Below are 21,230 nucleotides of genomic sequence, written 5' to 3' on the forward strand. Positions count from 1 at the left end.
AGTAAGGAGAAAAGAGAGAGAGAGCGCAAAGAAAGACTGGGCTAGTATGGGGTAAATGGGCCGCAGGGCCTGTTTCTCTGCTGTAATGTTCTATGATTTTATCACTCCGTAAAGAGCAAAGAAAGAGCATTTCTTTCTTTGGAGTGCCGTGGTAGTGTGGCTGGTAGCATCAGTGATTGGGGTTCAATTCCTGCCTCTGTCTATAAGGAGTTTGTACGTTCTCCCTGAGACCGTGTGGGTTTCCTCCAGGTGCTCTGGTTTCCTCCCACATTCTAAAGGCGTATGGATTGGTAGGTTAGTTGATCACATGGCTGTAATTGTGTGGTGCAGGCTCGTTGGACTGATACCATGCTGTATCTCCAAAGTAAAAATAATAAAAATTAAAAATCTCACCTTGTGGTCAGTCTTTATGCTGAAAACTAGTTCTGACTGTTTTATATACATGTGTGACAAATAACGCTAATCTTTCTTTCTTTGTCTTTTTTCTCTCTCTATTTTCAAAGATTCAAAGGTTCATTTCTTATCAAAGTACACAACTCTGAGATTCGTCTTCTCCAGATAGCCACGAAACAAAGAAAGAACATGAAAGTTGTTCAGAGAGAAACGTCAAACTCATTCACCCCCGCACAAAAATGGCTTCCCGAACATTACCCCCCGAAACCCCCTCCCCCATACAAAACGGAACAAGAACATTGAACCCCCAAATCCCCTCCCCGTACAATACAAAATAAGAACATCAACCCCCAAACTCCCCTCCTCCTCTACAAAACAGAACAAGAACATTGACCCCCATATCCCCCTCCCCCTGAACAATTCGTAGCAAGAACATTGACCTATCATATACATGTAATTGCAAAGAAAAGCATGACAGTGCCTCTACTTACTGAGGACCCTACAGAGATTTGGCATGTTATCAAAAACCTTGATAAACTTCTACCGATGTGTGGTGGAAAGTATATTGACTGGCTGCATTATAGCCTGAAGTGGGAATACTAAGGTCTTTGAGAGGAAAACCCTACAAAAGGTAATGGATTCGGCCCAGTACATCATGGGTTACGCCCTCTCAACCATTGAGCACATCCACGTGAAACGCTGTCGCAGGAAAGCAGCGCCCTTCATTAAAGATCCTCACCACCCAGGCCATGCTCCTTTCTCACTGCTGTTATTGAGGTACAAGAGCCTCACACCACCGGGTTCAGGAACAGTTACTACCCCTCAACCATCAGGCTCTTGAACAAGAGGGGATAACAACACTCATTCTGTTTCTGGGGTTCCAACAACCAATGATCTCACTTTAAGGACTTGTTATTTCATGCTCATTATTTATTGCTATTTATCTATTAACTGCATTTGCGCAGTTTGTTATTCATCGATCCTGTTTACAGTTACTGTTTTGTAGATTTGCTGAGAATGCCTGCAGGAAAAAGAACCTCGGGGTTGTATGTGGTGATGTGTATGTACTCCGATAATAAATTTTACTTTGAACTTTGACCCCCAGGCCCCCTCCCCTGCACAGAACCCAACAAGATCATCAACCCCCCCTCCCACCACCAAACCTTTTCCCCTTGCCCAACAAAATGGAAAGGAACTGGCGAAAAGCACAGAATATAAAAACCCATTAAGTTTCTTTCTTTATTTACCCATTTCTCTCCTCTCTTTCTCTGTTGTTTTCTCCTCTCTCTGTCTCTTGGTCATCAGTGAACCATTTCGGGATTTCGGATGCTCTGGATGTTTCATGGGCACCGCTATGAAAGCTAGCTATTAAAGTCAATATTAATTTCTAATCCACAGTTGGTGGGTTGGCATTTGAAATGTCTCTGGATTGTGGAGCTGGCTCATTAGGAGCATGTGCAACAGCCACTCAAGTCTCTTCAGGTTCTGGAAGACCTGACTCCTGTGTGTATCCTCTTCCTGCTGGGGCCACAGACCTACCCATGGGAAAAATTTTCTATACGGGTTAGGTCTAGAAGTTGTCAAACATTGCCAGCAATCCTATGTCCCACGGCACTGCGATGTGACCTTGGAGCAGTAAGGACACAGAAGAGCACAGCCCAGGAAACAAGTGCTCTGACCCATGATATCTGTGCTGGACACAAGTCGGAGGCTTTTGCTGTGACTTTTCCAAAGTGTGTTCATGTTGCCCTCCTTAATGATTTTCAGATCGGTCGTGCAGAGCTCATGGAAGATGTCATAGTGCCTTGGGGGACGTGAGGGTATCTTCTTTTGAATAATTTTAGAGTCCGACACAGCCCCTCATTCATTTCTATGAGCAGAAGCTGTTAATGCAAAGGAATAAGGCGGGCATCTGACATATGCAGAATGTTTGAGGCTCGCCATCGCTGGATGAGGGGGTGAAAGGTTCGAATCATTGTTACTGTCACCTTGCCAAAGCCTGAACAAACCACTCGCCCAGCAATACCAGGAATACTAACAGGCTCACCCCTCTGACACACTAAATCCTTTCATAAATACCAGGAACACACTGAAGGGAATTCAGTTTGTTGTTGACGGCATGCCTTGATCAGCAGCACTTTACAATGGACTGTCAGCCAGCTCCAGCACTTCTGTGCACGGTACTGAGGATCTGGTAAATCCTCTGAGGTATCTTTTGTGGATGTGGCGTTGAGGCAAGTTTTGACTTGCCCCTTTGTGTAAATGTAGAAAGTCCTCTATCTTTATTTATTTTGGAATGCAGGTGTTCAGTTCCCTCATTGTCACCGTACAGTAAGAGACAAGATCAAGAATCATCCCTAAAAATGCTGGAGGAGCTCGGTGGGTCAGGCAGCATCTATGTACAGACATGGCCAGTAACATTCTGGGCCCTAAAATGTTTTAGGTGCTAAAGAAGGCATGTGGCTTGCTTGCCTTCAATAATCGAGATGTTGACTATAAAATCAGATAACTTACTTACTTTATATGTCTATTTATAGGCGTCCATTAGTCTCGTGAGAACATGGATTTACACCTTGGAAAGTTTCCAGGGCGCAGGCCTGGGCAAGGTTGTATGGAAGACCAGCAGTTGCCCATGCTGCAAGTCTCCCCTCTCCACACCACCGATGTTGTCCAAGGGAAGGGCATTAGGACCCATACAGCTTGGCAACGGTGTCGTCGCAGAGCAATGTGTGATTGTGCCTTGCTCAAGGACACACACACTGCCTCAGCCAAGGCTCGAACTAGCGACCTTCAGATCACTAGATGAACGCCTTAACCACTTGGCCACGTGCCAACACTATATCACATTAACTTGAGCCCTTTTAGGGTATTGGTCAGACTGCACTTGGAGTACTGTGAGCAGCTTTGGACCCTTTATCTACGAAAAGATGTGCTGGCATTGGAGAGAGTCCAAACAGGGAATCACAAGATTGATCTCGGGAATGAAAGTGTTAATGCACGAGGAATGTTTGATGACTCTGGGCCTGTACTTGCTGGAGTTTCGAAGAATGAATGAGATCTCATTGAAACCTATCGAATATTGAAAGGCCTTGACTGAGTGTACGCGGAGAGCCTAGAACCAGAGAACAGAATGTCGCCATTAAAAGAATTCATGCTAGGATTCTCTCATTAAAGGGAGACATTGTTGTGAGACTCTCTTGTTAAAAGGTGAGACTGTCTTGTTCAAATTGGTCCTGGTTGTGAAGCTGTCTTGTTAAGATCAGTGCTGGTAGCAACTCTCCCCAAGTAGACGGACTGTGAGCTGGAAGTGAAATTTGTCAGTCATGCAAACTATCAAAAACTAGACAAAATCTCAACGTTAAGAGTCAGAGCAGATTCACCCAGCACACAAGCGTCACTGTATGTGTGTGAGCTCCAGTCAGGTGAACAATTTTCTCAGATCATCTTTTCTCAGAGATACAAGGAAGTCGGTGATAACACATCTGAACTAGGGAGATTAAACGCAAGGGATTCGGCAGAAGCTGGAAATACAGAGCACAATACGCAAACTGCTGGAGGAACTCAGCAGGTCAGGCAGCATCTATGGAAATGAATAAACAGTTCTGGGCTGAATCCTCTCTTCAAGTTTGGAAAGGAAGGGGGAAGAAGCCAGAATAAAAAGGAGGGGGAAGGGGAAGGAGGATAGCTGGAAGATGATAGGTGAAGCAAGGTGGGTAGGAAAGGTAAAGGGCTGGAGGGGAAGGAATCTGATAGGAAGGGAGAGTGGACCATAGGAGAAAGGGAAGGAGGAGGGGACCCAGAGGGAGGTGATAGGCAGTTGCAGGTAAGAGGTCAGAATGGAGAATTGAAAAAGAGGGGAGAGGGAGGGAAATTTTTTTTATCAGAAGGAGAAATCGGTATTCATGCCATCAGGTTGGAGGCTACCCAGATGGAATAAAAGGTGTTGCTCCTCCACCCCGAGGGTGGCCTCATCATGGAACAAGAAGATGCCATGACTGATATGTTGGAACGGGAACGGGAATTAAAACTTTTGGCCACCAGGACATTCCGCTTTTGGCAGGTGGAGCAGAGATGGTCAATGAAGTGGTCCCCCAGTTTACGTGATGTCTCACCAATGTAGAAGAGGCCACATCAGAAGCAGATGAAATGCCTCTTACTGAGGTTTCCTTCTGTAGAGGCAGACAGAGTCTGGAGGGTCCAGGGGAAGTGCACAAGAGTGATTCCCAGAATGAAAGGGTTAATGTATCAGGATCAGAATCAGAATCAGGTTTATTATCACTGGCATGTGTCATGAAATTCGTTAACTTAGCGGCAGCAGTTCAATGCAATACATAATCTAGAAGAAAAAGAAAATAATAATAATAATAAATAAATCAATTACAGTGTATGTGATTTTAAATCACACTAAAAACAGAAATAATATATATTTAAAAAGTGAGGTAGTGTTCAGGGGTTCAATGTTCATTTAGGAATTGTATGGCAGAGGGGAAGAAGCTGTTCCTGAATTGCTGAGTGCGTGCCTTCAGGCTTCTGTACCTCCTGTGGTGGTGTATAGGGTGTCAGGGAGGGGTAGCACCTCTGGTGGGGGAACATGTCGCGTCCTTTTCAGGGCGGTTAGTCCACCTTTAGTCCCCACCTGGCACTCAGCTCTCACCTGTGGCTCCCCGTAGCTGTTTGCATGCAACAGCGGCCACACCCCGGGCAACGGCTTCGACAAGCCGGCTAAACCAGGTGAGGGTAGCCGACAGGTCTCAAACCCTCGGTGAGATAGGGAGTTGTCCATCCCAGCATGTGAAGACAGACTCCGGCAGATTGAGCGGACGAGACCAATGGAAGGTCCAATGGTCAAGAAGGCGGTCTCTGCAAGCGTCGTGGAACGTGTAGAGCAGGACAAGACACAGAAGACGTCCTGGTCATCCACTGCGCCTAGTCCCATCTCCAGCCGTCTAGACTCTGTCTTGCCACTGGATCCAGGTGGGAATTGGGAAGAGAGAGTGAGGCTGACGCTGCGCAACTCTCCCTCACTCACTTAAATCCAAATCAAGCGCTAATCTCGGCACCATCAAATGGTGTTGAAGTCTTCATCGATGATGATGGACGAACCTTTGGTACCTTCTACCTGATGGTAACAGTGAGAAAAGGGCGTGTCCTGGGTGCTGGAGGTCCTGAATAATGGACACTGCCTTTCTGAGACACCGCTTGTTGAAGATGTCCTGGGTACTTCGTAGGCTAGTACCCAAGATGGAGCTGACTAAATTTACAACCCTCTGCAGCTTCTTTCAGTCCTGTGTAGTAGCCCCCCTCCCCCATACCAGACAGTGATGCAGTCTGTCAGAATGCTCTCCACAGTACATCTACAGAAGTTTTTGAGTGAATGATGAGTATTTGACGTCTCTGGGCCTGTACTCACCGGAGTTTAGAAGAGTGAGGGGGGATCTCATTGAAATCTTTTGAATATTGAAAGGCCTAGAGTGAATGTGGAGAGCATGTTTACAACAGTGGGAGAGTCTAGGACCAAAAGGCACAGCTTCAGAATACAAGGATGTTCCTTTAGAACAGAGATAAGAAGGAATTTCTTTAGCCAGAGGGTGGTGAATCTGTGGAATTCATTCCCACAGACAGCTGTGGAAGCCAAGTCATTGGGTATATTTAAAGCAGAGGTTGATACGTTCTTGATTAGTCAGGGTGTCAAAGGTTACAGGAAGAAGGCAGGAGAACTGGGTTGAGAGGGAAAATAAATCAGCCAAGAACGAATGTAGAGCAGACTTGATGGGCTGAATGGCCTCATTCTGCTCCTATATCTTATGGTCTTATGAACGAGCTCAACTAATCAGGAACTAATCTGTTTCCCTAACCCAGTCCATCAGGAAAAACGGTCTCCCCTCCACTGACCCCACCTGGTCTCACCTCTCACCTGCCAGCTTGTACACTTCCACCTTCTTTTCCATCCTGGTGAAGGGTTTCGATCCAAAACATTGACTGTTTTTCCCTCTCCACAGATGCTGCCCGGCCTGCTGAGTTCCTCCAACATTTTGAATTTGTTGTTCAAGATTTCCAGCACCTGAAACCATTTCTTGTGTTTAAAAATGACACCTTGTTTTGATTTGTCACATCACATTGGTTCCCTTAAAAAATTACTTCATACCTTCCCATCCTTGAACTATTCCCTCAATCCTCAGAAACACATTTGCAGTCCTATTAACGTGCTTTGCTTCCTTATTTTTCTTGGGACCTTTCTGTGCAGTCAAAGAGCGGCAACAGTTCCCATTCAAACAGTAGTCACCTGGACGCAAACCAGTTCATTGTACCTTGAAGCCCTGCAATGACCTTGGGTGTGATCAGGCACAGCTTGATCAGTGCATGACTGCAAGAAACTATCGGGAGTTATCGACATGGTCCTCTCCCCCCAACCCACATGGACTCTGTCTATACTTCTTGCTGTCTCAGCAAAGCCACCAATATATCAAAGCTCGCACCCACCCTGAACATTCTCTCTTCTCCCCTCTTCCATCAGGCAGACGGTACAAAAGCCTTGAAAGCTCGTCCCACTAGCCTCAAGCATTGCTTCTATCCGTTGTTATCAGACTTACGTGTGATAAGATGGACTCTTGGCCTCATAAACGACCTCGTTCTGATCTTGCACCTTGCTGTTTACTTCCTTAGAAGTTTGTGAAGATTCGGTGTGACATGTAAAACTTTTTATAGATGTGTGGTGGACAGTATATTGACGGGCAGCATCACAGCCTGGTATGGAAACACCAATGCCCTTGAATGGAAAATTCTACAAAAAGTAGTGGATATGGCCCAGACCCATCACGGGTAAAGCCCTCCCCACCATTCATCACGTCTACACAGAGCGCTGTCGCAGGAAAGAAGCATCCATCGCCAAGGTCCCCACCATTCAGTTCATGCTTTTTTCTCGCTCCTGCCATCAAGGCGAAGGTACAGGAGCCTCAGGACTCACATCACCAGGTTCAGGAACAGTTACCCTCAACCATCAGGCTATTGAACGGGCGGGGATAACTTCACTCACCCCGTCTCTGAACTGTGCCCATAATCTATGGACTCGAAAAAGGACTCTTCATCTCATGAATCGATATTTATTGTTTATTTATTTATTATGATTATATATTTCTTCTTTTGTATTTGCAGTTTTTTGTCTTTTACACACTGGTTGTTTGCCCCTTCTGCTGGGTGCAGTCTTTCATTGGTTCTATTGTGTTTCTTAGATTACTGTGTATGCCCGCAAGAAAATGAATCTGAGGGTTGTACATGTCGCCACGTATGCCTTTTGATAATAAATTTACTTTGAACCTGCACTGCATTTTCTCTGAGTCCGGCACATTTTATCCTGCTCTCAGTTATTGTTTTCCTTTGTAGTGAGGGCACATTTTTCACTGTACCTCTCAGCGCATACAGTACTGTGCAAAAGTCTTAGGCATCCTCGACTTATTTATTTTTATATATGGTTTCAGATGTATGGCCTCCACAGTGCCCTGATCTCAACATCATCGAGTCTGTCTGGGATTACCTGGAGAGACAGAAGCAAGCGAGACAGACAAAATCTGCAGAAGAACTGTGACAAGTTCTCCAAGATGCTAGTAACAATCTACCAGCTGATTTTATTATAAAAATGCACACAGTGTACCAAAGAGGATTTATGCAGTTTGAAAGGCAAAGGGCAGTCATACCAAATATTGATTTAATTTAGTTTTTTACTGTTCTCTGCTCTTTATATTTTTTTTGATATTTCATTAATTTTGAAAGCATCTGTGCTTTACAGAATTTTTTTACATGTGCCTAAGACTTTTGTATAATACTGTATACAGGCTGTCCCAAGCATGATCCTTGGACTGTGTTGGTCATTGATGCAAAACAATGCAGTCACTGTGTTTCGATGTTCCAATGTACACACAAAAAATAAAGCCGATTTTTTTCTATCATGTGACAATAATAAACCAGTAAGATTGAAAAAGTACTGAGAAAATTTATAAGGATAGTATTGTATTTAATATACCAATAATATTTGAGTAATATTGTAACTATATTGTTTATTTAAGCCTTTGTTTGTTTACATAATTCATTATGGGTTATTGTAAAAGTATATGAATGACATGCATTATTATGCCACCGCATCACATGTGTGGGCCTCGCTAAAAGAGAAATTAAAGTAAAAACCAAGAGGACGCGTTTACCCCCCTGCTCCCGTGTTTTTCTTTTGATTAGCTTTTGGAGTTGCAACACATAACAAGGATGATGCTGGGACCTGAGGAACTGAGTTATGGGAAAAAGGCTGAATAGGTTAGAACTTTATTCCCTGGAGCGTAGAAGAATGGGATAAGATTTGATAGAGATGTACAAAATTATGAGGGGTATAGATAGGGTAAATGCAAGTAGCCTTTTCCCTAAGGTCGGGTGAGACTAGAAGTAGAGGTCGTAGGTTAAGGGTGAAAGGTGAACTATTTAAGGGGAACCTGAGGGGGAGCTTCAGAGTTGGTGCAATTGTGGAACGAGCTGCCAGTGGAAATGTTGGATGCAGGTTTGAGTTCAATATTTAAGAAAAATTTGGATACATGGATGGGAGGTGTATGGCGGAAAATAGTCTGGGTACAGGTCAATGGGACTAGGCAGAATAATAATTCGGCATGGACTAGATGGGCTGAAGATCCTGTTTCTATGCCATATGACAATTCCAGTTCTAGTTCCTTTCTCTTGCCCCTTTTCTCGAACCTTCCTGGGACCCCCACCCCGCACATCGACGAGATATTTGTTTAGTATCCGTGGTTGTTTCACAGTCACAGCATGAGTGTGAGTTTAACACACACTCCGAGGGAAAGGGGGAATTAGGTGGTGACAGCAGAACAGAGCTGGTTTGAATTATTCGTGACCCAGGGCTGTAATTATCTTCATCTTTTGTTGTTTACCGGCCTTGCTTCTGGGCGATAGGTTGGCCCAGGTTGTTCCCTGAAAGCCCCTTTGGTTGTTTGGACAAAATATCAAAACAAAGAGAGTGCATCGGGAGTTGAACGATTCTCTTTGTTACGGCTGTCTGTTCGACCAGCTTCATCTGTCAGAGAAGAGGCCAAAAACATTAGCTCAGTGCAAATAAGGTTCTGTAACTTGCTCAGAATCACCGCAAAACACTGCTTCATGCCTCAGCTGCTGCCTGGTTCCTTAACCCCATGGTGGCTTTTGTACGAGAAGGTAACTTTTACCTTGAGCAGAGAAACAGTCCCTTCAGCCCGTCTAGTCTTTGCTGAACTATTATTCTGCCTAGTCCTGGCTGCACCTTCCATCCATGTAGTTATCCAAACTCCACTTCAATGTTCAAATTGAACCCGCATCCACCACTTCCGCTGGCAGCTCGTTCTACACTCTCACCACCCTGAGTGAAGAAGTTCCCTCTCACGCTCCTCTTAAACACTTCACCTTTCACCCTTAATCCATGACCTCCAGTTGCAGTCTCGCCCAACCTCAGTGGGGGGAGAAAAACCTGCTTGCATTTACCCTATCTATACTCTTCAAAATTTTGTATCTCTCTATCAAATCTCCTCTCAATCTTCTATGCTCTAGGGAATAAAGTCTTAACTTATTCAGTCTTTTCCCTAAACTCAAGTCCCAGCGACATTCTTGTAAATTTTCTTTGTATTCTTTCAATCCTTTTGATGCGGGTAGATGAGCAGAACTGCACACAATACTCCAAATTAGGCCACACCAATGTCTCATACAACTTCACTTTGAAGGCACCCACTCAAGGATTCAGAGATTCAAGTACAATTATTACCAAAGAGAGTATAAATTATACAACTTTGAGGTTTGCTTGCTCAAAGGTAGCCATGAAGCAAGAAACCCAAAAGAACCCAATTAAAAAAAATAAAAATAAAAATAAAAGGTATGCAAGAGAAAGAAAAAAACACAAATCATGCAAACAATTGAAGTGAGCAACAACAATCTGAACCAAAATTGAGCCCTCAGATCCAAACCCCAGAGTAGGCCCAAAGCCTGACTTATCAGTTCATCATATTAGTGGGCACAGAGCACAGCCACCGGGGCAGTCTTCACAGCCTCAGTGCCATGGAGATGACCATCGCGAAGAGTAAGTGAAATCAGCTCTCATGCTGACCGACACGGTGTCTTTTCAGTCTGTCTGGGCTGGTGTTTAAATTGACCAAACGAAGGCACAGGGAAAGGCTCCGAATCCCTGGAGAGAGGAGTGAACATCGTGGAGGGCAAGTGAAATCAGCTCTTACCTCTGAACTAGGCCAGCTTTTAAATTGTCTAAACAGTGTATTGTACCTCGCACCAAGACCAGAATACTGCAAAGGGCTCAGGGCCTAGACCACACCGCCCAGTGACTCACTTGGGACCCAGGTTTTGCCACCCAGCCTGAAGCCGCTCTTGAGCTCTTCAAATCAGCTCGGCATCCAACCTCTCAGCTGGGCCAGATGTATGGGCATCGGTACTCCATCTGCAACGATTCTGCAGTGATAATTTAACATAATTTACCTCAGAAAAGGCATTTTTAGTGATGATTTTTGTCAGATTTTTTAATTTTTTGACTACTAGAGAGCTGTTGCACATGTTCTTAACCACTCAAGGCTTTAGAAACAACTTTTTCCACCCCTTTCACCATATCAGATCTTTTCTGAGCAGACAATGACATGAATTCTATTTAGTGTTCAATAGAAAGGTGATACTTCCAAGGAATTATGGATCTGTATTCCAAGGTCCCTCTGTTCTTCCGCACTCCTCAATGTGCTACCATTCACTGTGTAAGTCCCACCTTGGTTTGCCCTCCCAAAGTGCAACATCTCACACTTGTCTGCAGTAAATTCTATCAAGTTCTTTGAGAATGTTCAGTTTGTAGATCTGTTTCATCAGCTGCCCACCCTCATCCATACTCCAGAGTAGAACTAGTTACAAAGTGAGTGCAAATATAATCAACTCGGAGTCAGGGAGAAAATCAGTCAGCTGCAGGGGAAGTACTTGGAGAAGATAAAGAAGCAGTTAGAATGGCTAGTTTGGATTAATTCGGTCCAAGAGAGAGGAGCAATCCAAGATTTGACTGTTTTAAGTGCTGGGCCAGATTGGAAAGGCCAGGGACAGGTCGAATCGAGGCGGCTGGGCCCAGGCCCGAGAGCGTATCAAAGGGCGGAGCCTGGGCCCAGGAGCGAGGAATGACCCTAGGTTTGGCTGATTTAAGATTGAAAAAGTCAGGGTGTTGGGCCGGAGGCAAGGGGTGGGCCAGGGTTAAGCCTGCTGCTCGTGAGGTTTACTGACCTCTGTGCTGAACTGAGGCTGTGGCCTGCAACTAATGGGCTCCTAGATCGGCTGTGACCGGCTTCGTGGCTGTGAACTCACCTTCATGAACTTCAGTTCTGAATGTTATTTGCCTTCTTTTATTGTTTGCACTATTTGTGTTTTTAATCCCCCTGCACCTTGGGAGTTAGGCGGTCTTTTTTTTAATGGCTTCTACTGGGTTTCTTTGTTTTCTGGTTGCCTGTAAGGAGATAATAAATGTGCTTTGGACTTTGATTAATGGCGGCCTCTAGGGAAAAGGCAACATAATGTGATTATTATTCCCTTGAAGCAAAGAGCTGAGTATCGACTACAAGAGGAGGAAGACAGAGGTTCATCAAACATTCCTCATTCAGGGTTTGGAGATGGAGAGGGTCAATAGTTGGTGTTAATGTATCAGAGGATCAGAAGGTACTCTAAATACTTCCCCTGTAGCTAACTGAACTTCTCCCTGACTCAAAGTTGATCACATTTGCATCCTGGGACCAGCATGTAAGTGCCACACAAAGAAGGCACAACAATGCCTCTACTTTCTTAGAAGTTTGCATAGATATGGCATTCTACAGATGCACAGTGGAGAGTATCCTAATCACAAACATGAGAAAATCTGCGGATGCTGGAAATCCAGGAAACAGTGGAAGAACTCAGCAGGCCAGGCAGCACCTATGGAAGAGAGTACAGTCGACATTACGGGCCAAGACCCTTCTCCAGGACCTTTCATGCGTCCTGATGAAGGACTGCGGCTCGAAGCGTCGACTGTTCTCTCTCCCGCAGAGGCTGCCTGGCCTGCTGAGTTCCTCCGTTGTTTTGTGTGGAGAGTATCCTGACTGGTTGCACGGTCCGGTATGATAACACCGATGCGGAGGAATGGAAAAGGCAACGGAATGTGATGATAGAGCCCAGTCCATCACATGCAAAGCCGTCCCGAACGCTGAGTACATTCCCAAGGAGCTCTGCAACAAGGAAACAGCATCCATCATTGAAGATCCCAGAGATCCAGGCCATGCTCTCTTTTTGCTTCTACCATTGGACGGGAGGTGCAGAGGCCTGAGGTTGCGCATTGCCAGGTTCAGGAACAGTTATTACCCTACAACCATCAGGCTCCTGAACCAGCGTGGACAACTTCAATCGCCTCATCTCTGAACTGATTCCACAGCCTCCCAGTCTCACTTTCAAGGGCTCTACAACTCATGTTCTCAGTGTTAGTTTTACTTACACATTTTGTCTTCTTTTGTACATTGGCTGTTTGTCAGCCTTCACCTGGTTATAAACAAGAGAAAATCTGCAGATGCTGGAAATCCGAGCAACACGCACACACAATGCTGGAGGAACTCAGCAGGCCGGGCAGCATCTATGGAAAGAAGTACAGTCAATGTTTTGGGCCGAAACCCTTCGGCAGGACTGGAGAAACAAAGCTGAGGAGTAGAGTTAAAAGGTGGAGGGGAGGGAGAGAGACACACCAGCTGGTAGGTGAAGTCTGGAGGAGGTGGGATGAAATAAAGAGCTGGGAAGTTGATTAGTAAAAGAGAGGGAAAGCCATGGATGAAAGAAAAAGGGTGTGGGGGTGGGGGGAGGAGGAGCACCAGAGGGAGGTGATGGGCGAGCAAGGAGTTTTTCTGGTTATGTATAGTTTTTTGTAAAATTCCATTACATTTCTTTTTTCTTAAATGCCTGCAAGAAAATGAATCTCAAGGTGCAAGGTCAAAGCAACTTAGATTGTGAGGTCTTATTGCACTAGGGAATATTTGAATAGGCTTAGAGCAGTGTGATAGAAACTGATCTTGAGTCTAGTGGGACAGGCTTTCGGACTTCTATATCTTCTGCCCAATGGGAGAGGGGGGAAGAGAGAATGCCGAGGGTGGGTGGGGGTCTTTGATCATGTCGGCTGCTTTACTGAGGCAGCGAGAAGTATCGACAGGGTCTGTGGAGGGGAGGCTGGTTTCGCGATACGCTGAGCTGTGCCCCCAACTCTCTGCAGTTCCTTGTGGACACGGCCGAGCAGTCGCCGTACCAAGCCGTGACCTGGCATTTTTTAAGGTGCCCGTCACAGCCTTGAAACATCGGGAAACATATCACAAACTACGAAGCATTCTACAAACAGCACAGACGCAATCGCTCAGATGATGCTCTGTGCCCGCTACGGATACAATATAGAAAGTACCCTGATATACAGTCTTGTGCAAAAAAAAAAGTCTCAGGCACTTATATATAGCTAGTGTACCTAAGATTTTTGCACAGTACTGTAGCAATATTGCACTATACTGCAATTTGAAAAAAAATCAAATTTCATGACATATGTGAGTGATGACAAACCTGATTCTGATGTGGGTCGCTGTTGTGGACTGAGAGTGGGAAGGGGGCAAGGAGAGGGTAATCGTGGTTCGGAAAAGGGGACGAGAGAAGGGAGGGAGAGGGAAGCACCAGAGAGACATTCGGTAATGGTCAATGAACCAATTGTTTCGAATGAAATGACCTTGCCTGTGTCTCAGGGCTGGGTGTGTCTGCTCCCTTGCCATCCACCCCTCCACCCCGCCACTGGCATTCTTTCTCTGCCACCTGTCCCGCACCCGTCCCGCGGTGCTCCACCCTTGCCAATACCCTTTGCTCCCGCCAGATTTACAATCTCGCTCTCGGCTCCGTGCTGATAAGTACAGGACCGTGCGAACGTCTTAGGTCTGTGATATACCTCAGCCTGGCACAGGAGCTGCTCTGCTCTGGACTGCCGGAGCCTGCAGTGAACTGTAAACACATCACAGGCTCACCGGCCAGTCCCTCTTCACGGTGTGTGGCTTCACGAAGACGAACAATATCGTCAAGGGTGCTTGCCACGCTGGCCGTTCCCTTTTCTCCCTTCGACCTTCTGGGATGGGATGCAGGAGTTAGAAAGCTCGTACGACCATTCTCAAGGAAAGCTTCTCCCCTACTGCTCAGAATGAGCAACAGAACCACGTTTATTGTCACTGATGTACAGTACTGCGCAAAGGTCTCAGGCACACGTATATCGCTAGGGTCTATATACACAGTACTGTATTTGTCAACGTGGAGCGTAGAGCGAGTGGGTAAATCTGGCGGGAGCAGAGGATGTTGGGAATGGCGAGGGTGGAGTGCTTGGGAGGGGGGTGAGGGACAGGTGGCAGAGAAAGAGTGCTGAGTGCTGGGGCCTGGGGGGTGGTGTGGATGCAGACCCACCCACCCCTGAGACACCAGACAAGGCCATTTGATTCCAAACAATTGGTTTATTGTTCATTACAGAATCTCTCTGGTGCTTCCCACTCCCTCCCCTCATGCATCCCCTTTTCCCAAGTATGATTCCCCTCTCCCTGCCCCCTTCCCACTCAGGTCCACTATACTCTTATCAGAAGCATCACTATCTGCTCACATACGTCTTGAAATTTGTTTTTTTGTGGCAGCAGTACAGTGCAATACATAGAATCACCACAGTACTGTGTAAAAGTCTTAGGCACCCTAGATATATACATGCGCCTAAGACTTTTACACAGTACCGTATCCCGTGAAGTTTGATGTTTTGCGGCAGCAGTACTGCGCAATACAAAAAAAAACTCTAAATTATAATAAGAAATGCTGGCTGGTGGCGTAGTTGCATCAGCGCCGGACCTCAGAGCGAAGGCTCCCGAGTTCGAATCCAGCCGGTCCCCTGGCACGCTTTCCATCCGTGCTGGGTTCAGCGTTGAGCTAGCAACTCGGCCTCGTAAAAATAAGAAAGCCTGCTAAAAAAACTCCGTCATGACGGCGTCCCGATGACCCCACTTGGAGCTAAGGGGAAAAAAATAAGAAATAAGAAATAAATTCCTGTATGTAAAATAAAATTAAATAAATAACACAAAAAAGAGCAAAAGCAGTGAGGTAGTGTTCATGGATTCATGGACTGTTCAGAAATCTGACGGTAGAGGGGAAGAAGCTGTCGCTAAAATGTTGAGTGTGTGTCTACAGGCTCCTGTGCCTCCTCCCTGATGGTGGCGATGAGAAGATGTCCTGGAGGGTGAGGGCGCTTAATGAAGGATACTGCCTTTTTGAGACATCCTCTTCTGAAGATGGCTGAGTTTGCAACTCTCTACAGCTTTTTCTGATCCTGTGCAGGAGATGAGTTATACAGGTCTCGTTACATGCACGTGCAGTTCAACTCCTTGAGTGATTATGCAGAAAGTTTGAAGTTAATAACTCATCTTCTTCTACCTTAAGCCACAAACTTATCAATCACCCCTGCTGTGGACCACTTTCTGGAGGTCCAAGACGCCGACTTCTACAAAGAAGGGATCCGTATGCTCTACGACCGCTGGACTAAGTATGTAAATGTAGGACGGAATTATGTTGAAAAATAAATGTGCTAGGTTTTCTAAAATTGACTCCTTCTACCTTAGGCTATGAACTTATCAATCACCCTCTCGTACCACATCTCCTCAAACTCTTAATAAAGTATAGCCACTGGGATGCCTCAATATGTGGGGCCCGGGATAGATCTTCAGAGATATCAGACTCCCGAACCAGTCAACTCTTTCACAGCCCCTTCCGACAGTCCTGCCACACTATAGAACGTGGAGGAGCAACACCTTGTAATCCGTCTGGGTAGCCTCCACCCTGATGGCATGAACGGCGGTTTCTCAGACTTCTGGTAATTGCCCCCCATTCCTGTTTCCCTCTCCTTACCTGCCCATCACCTCCCTCTGACGCTCCTCCCCCTTCACTTTCTTCCATGGCCTTCCACCCTCTCCTAACAGATTCCCCCTTCTCCAGCCCTGTATCTCTTTCACCAATCAGCTTCCCAGCTCTTTACTTCACTCCTGGTTTCACTTACCACCTACCATCTTGTACTTCTTCCTCCCCTCCCCCCACCCTCTTATTCTGACTTTTCATCTTTTTTCACCAGTCTCGGCCCAAAACGTTGAAAATTTACTGTATTCCATAGATGGTGCCTGGCTTGTTGAGTTCCTCCATCATTTTGTGTGTGCTGCTTTGGATTGCCAGCATCTGCAGATTTTCTTGACTTTGTACAGCACAGGAATAGGCCCCGAGGCCCATTTTGTTGTGCCAAACTAATTAGCCAGCAAGATGTTGGTGAAGCCGTCTCTGGAATTGATCAGTTTTTGGTCACTCCTGCTGTGAGAAAGATGCCATTAAATTGGAAAGAGTGCAGAGAAAATTTTACTCCTCAAGATTATTTATTGTGATTCATTAGTGCACAAGTGTAAAGGAGAAGGAAATGATTGTTACCCTGGATATGATGTAGCACAAACAGCATAAATAACAATAAACACACAATAAAATTATCTAATTGAGATATTAGCTCATGTGCATAGATTGACTGTAGGTCTATAAAGTGAGGTTAGGTGCAAGAGTATCTGTACACAAGGTGACGCTTGACAGGAAATGATAAAGTGGAGGGGTGGTTCGATGGGTGGAGGTTTTGAGCAGCCTGAGGCGTTGGGGGAAGTAACTGGTTTTGAATTACTTCCCACAAGCCTTCAGGACGTTGCCAGGGCCCGAGAGACTGAGCTATGGAGAGGGTCTGGGTAGGCTAGAACTTCATTCCTCACAGTGCAGGAGAATGAGGAGTGATCTTATAGAGATGTACCAAATCATGAGGGGCATCGATAGGGTGAACTTTTCCCCAGGACTGGGGAATCAAGAACTAGAGGACACAGGCTTATGGAGAGAGGCAAGAGATTTAGAACACGGAATATAGACCATGACAGAATAGTACAAGCCCTTCAGCCCATGATAGTGTGCCACCCTTTTAATCTACATTAAGATCAATCGAATGCTTCCCTCCCACATAGCCCTCCGTTTTGGGGTCATCCACCAACTATCTAACAGTTTCTTAAGTATCCCCGATTAATAAGAAGCCGAGGGGCAGCTCTTTCACCCAGAGAGTAGTCCGTATATGGAACAAACCGATAGAGGAAGTGGTTGAGGCAGGTACATTAACAACACTTAAGAGGTGCTAGGTTAGGAAAGGCTTAGAAGGTTATGGGCCAAATGAGGACAAATGAATTAGTGTAGATGGGGATCTTGGTCAGTATGGAACGGTGGGGCTGAATGGCCTGTTTCTGAGCTGTATGACTCTATGAATCTATGGATGTGTGTCCTTGCTCTGCGCGGTCTATGGCTGGAGCTTTCTTACTAAACAGCAGCTGTGGGGTCAGCAGCAGGAAATCTATAGCCTTTGTTGGCTGTCAGCCCTTCACCCCTTCCTCCTTCAGCCTCTCCGGTCTGCTGACTCTCTGGGTGGCTCTGCTCACACCTGTCACAACCCTGGAATTCGCCTGCTCCCTGCAAGAACTTGCCCCCACGCTGCCCTCTCAGGTTTACCATTACCCGGGGCTCAGCAGTCTATACACTACCTTGCAGTGACACCACCTGGTAGCAGAGATCTCCTTCCCTGCCTGCTGGGGCAGAGGCTCAAAGTCACAGTCAAAGTAAGTTTAATATCCAACTGTGTACAGTATATGTCACCATAGAGTAGCCTGCAATTTCTCTCTTCACTTTAGAGACTGCTGTGGGTGAAAATCCCTGGAGATCAGCAGTTTCTGAGATACTCAAACCAAAAATCATCTGGCACCAACAATCATTCCACGGTCAAAGTCACTTAGATAACATTTCTGCCCCATTCTGATGTTTGGTCTGAACATCTGAACCTCTTGACCTTATCAGTAGGCTTTTATACATTGAGTTGCTGCCATGTGATTGGCTGATTAGATATTTGTATTAACAAGCCAGAATACCTAATAAAGTGGCCACTGAGAGTTGTTTCATATTTCTCATATTTGCATACAACAAAGGAGGAGGCCATTTGACTTATTGAGTCAATACAAGGTCTCAGATCAATCTCCATCTTCCCATTCTCATTTCCTTGTGTATAGCCAATTTTCCCTCAGGCGCCCACCTTTTCCGCCCTGGCTCCTCTGGGGGACCTTACTGGGATTAGTTAACCGCACATCTTTGGGGCGTGGCTGTGAATACGGAGCACCCAAACAGGGAGAGGGAGAACGTGCACACTCCACACAGACAGTGCCCGAGGTCAGGCTCGAGCAGGGAGGCAGCAGCACTACTCGCTGCCCCACGGTCGCTCATCGTCCACGATGCTCGGACAAAGCTTTGTGACAAATTATTTCATTCACAAATGGAGCTGACTGCTCTGGTATTTCACTGCATGTTCCGCTTCACTGAATTATAATTTAATTTGGTAATTATTTTCTGACAAGTTGATTATTTTGGAGTGAGACATGACTGACCTGATATTGCAATGTTACAGCATGCTTTGGCCCTTATTCGAGAATTGGCAGCGCAGCATCCAGGTTAGTAGGGTTGGTATGAACTTACACATTTTATGTGAAATATTACCCGAAATTACATCACCATCTCTTATTTACACTCCCTGCACGTCAATAATTAATTACTCTCTGTGACCCCTTGCTCCCTATTACCATTCTCTTTCTCTGCCTCACTTGTGTCAACTTTCTCTTTATAATTTCCACTGCCCACATTTAAGTTGTCAGGTCAGTCCTGAAGTCATTGTATCTCAGAGGTTGCAAGAACCTTTCTTCCCTCTGCTTTGAAGATTTGCTGACTGGCTGGAGGCAAAGAGTGGGAATAAAGGGGGCCTTTTCTGGTTGGCTACTGGTGACTAGTGGAGTTCTGCAGGGGTTGGTGTTGGGACCCCTTCTTTTCCCTTTATATATCAATGATCTGAGCGATGAAATTGATGGCTTTGTGGCCAAGGGCAGGTCGTGTTGAGGAAGCAGGGAGACTACAGGAGGATTTAGACAGATTAGGAGAATGGGAAACGAAGTGACAGGTGGAATACAGTGTCAGGAAGTGTCTGGTCATGCACTTTGTCAGAAGGAATAAAGGCATAGATTATTTTCTGAATGAGGAGAAGAATCAAAAATCAGAGGAGCAAAGGGACGTGGGAGTGCTGGTGCAAGATTCCCTAAAGGTTAACTTGCAGGCTGAGTCGGTGGTGAGGAAGGCAAATGCAAAGTCAGCATTCATTTTGAGAGGACTAGAATATAAAAGCAAGGAAGTTCTGCTGAGGCTTTACAAGTGATTGGTCAGACCGCATTTGAAATATGGTGAGCAGTTTTGCGCCCCTTCTAAGAAAGGTGTGCTGGCACTGGAGAGGGTCCAGAGGAGGTTCATGAGAATGATCCTGGGAATGAAAGGGTTAAGATATGAGAAGCATTAGATGGCTTTGACTAAGTATTCAATGGAATTTAGAAGAATGAGGGGGGAATCTCATTGAAACCTATCGAACATTGAAAGACCTGGATAGTGGGGACGTGGAGAGGATGTTTCCTATGGTGGGGGAGTCTCTTTAGAACAGAGATGAGGTGGAATTTCTTTAACCAGAAGATGGTGAAATTGTGGAACTCATTGCCATGGACTGCTGTGGAGACCAAATCAATGGGTATATTTAAAGTAGAGATTGATAGGTTCTTGATGAGTAAGGGTGTCAAAGGTTATGGGCAGAAGGCCAGCGAATGGAGTTGAGTGGGATAGTAAATCAGCCATGATTGAATGGCGGAACAGACTTGAAGGGCCGAATGGCCTAATTCTGCTCCTATGTCTTCTGCTAACTAGCTCACTCTCGGTGCATTGCTAGTACTAAATGTCAATGTAAACATGTCACACTGTCATTGCACTTCCCTACCTGTGGTGTCACTGTTTCCCTTCAAGCTTCAGCAGTACTTCAGGGAAATGTCAAACAACTGGAGATGTAAGTGGCCGTAGATAATGGAATAGAAAGATAGATAGATACTTTATTGATCCCAAAGAAAATTACAGTGTCACAGTAGCATTGCAAGTGCACAGATATACAATATTAGAAGAGATGTAAGAAAGCATAAAAAAATAAGTTACCTTAGTCAAACAGGGGGTCTTCATTTCCCCGGCTATAGGTTGACTCATTATAGAGCCTAATGGCCGAGGGTGAGAATGACCTCATATAACACTCTTTGGAGCAGCGCGGTTGTCTTAGTCTATTACTGAAAGTGCTCCTCTGTTCAGCCAAGGTGGCATGCAGAGGATGAGGAACATTGTCCAGAATTGCCAGGATTTTCTGTAGGGTTCGTTGTTCTACCACAACCTCTAGTGTGCCCAGTTTGACTCCTATAACAGAGCCAGCCTTTCTAATCAGTTTATTGAGCTGGATGGCATCACCCGCATTGATGCCATTGCCCCAGCACACCACCACATAGAAGATTGTACTGGTGACAACAGACTAGCAGACATGTGAAGGAGAGCATCGAGCAACACACAAAACACTGGAGGAACTCAGACGATCAGGCAGCATTTGTGGAGGGGAGTGGACAGTTGACATTTTGGGTCTAGAATGCCTGTAAGAAAATGAATTTCAAGGTTGTAAATGGTGAGATATACGTAATTTGATGATAAATTTACTCTGAACTTTAAACATTGATGTCCATACTCTCCATTCTCTCCACATTTACGTACTTAACTAAGAGCTTCTTAAATGCTTCTATCGTATCTCCCTCCACCACCACCCTTGGCAGCACGTTCCA

General features: G+C 45.6%; 1 protein-coding gene across 1 annotated transcript in view; it reads left to right on the forward strand.

Moving 5' to 3' along the window:
- emc10 (ER membrane protein complex subunit 10) overlaps positions 1-8,377 on the forward strand; it is a 155,891-nt gene extending 147,514 nt beyond the window's left edge. Inside the window, exon 7 of the mRNA XM_072271912.1 lies at positions 7,869-8,377. Coding sequence (XP_072128013.1) covers positions 7,869-8,024 — 156 coding nt within the window. The 3' untranslated portion in view covers positions 8,025-8,377. The remainder of the gene's footprint in view (positions 1-7,868) is intronic.
- Positions 8,378-21,230: the final 12,853 nt, after the last annotated feature.

This window comes from Mobula birostris, chromosome 11 (assembly GCF_030028105.1).
Source record: "Mobula birostris isolate sMobBir1 chromosome 11, sMobBir1.hap1, whole genome shotgun sequence".
Classification (NCBI taxonomy): domain Eukaryota; kingdom Metazoa; phylum Chordata; class Chondrichthyes; order Myliobatiformes; family Myliobatidae; genus Mobula; species Mobula birostris.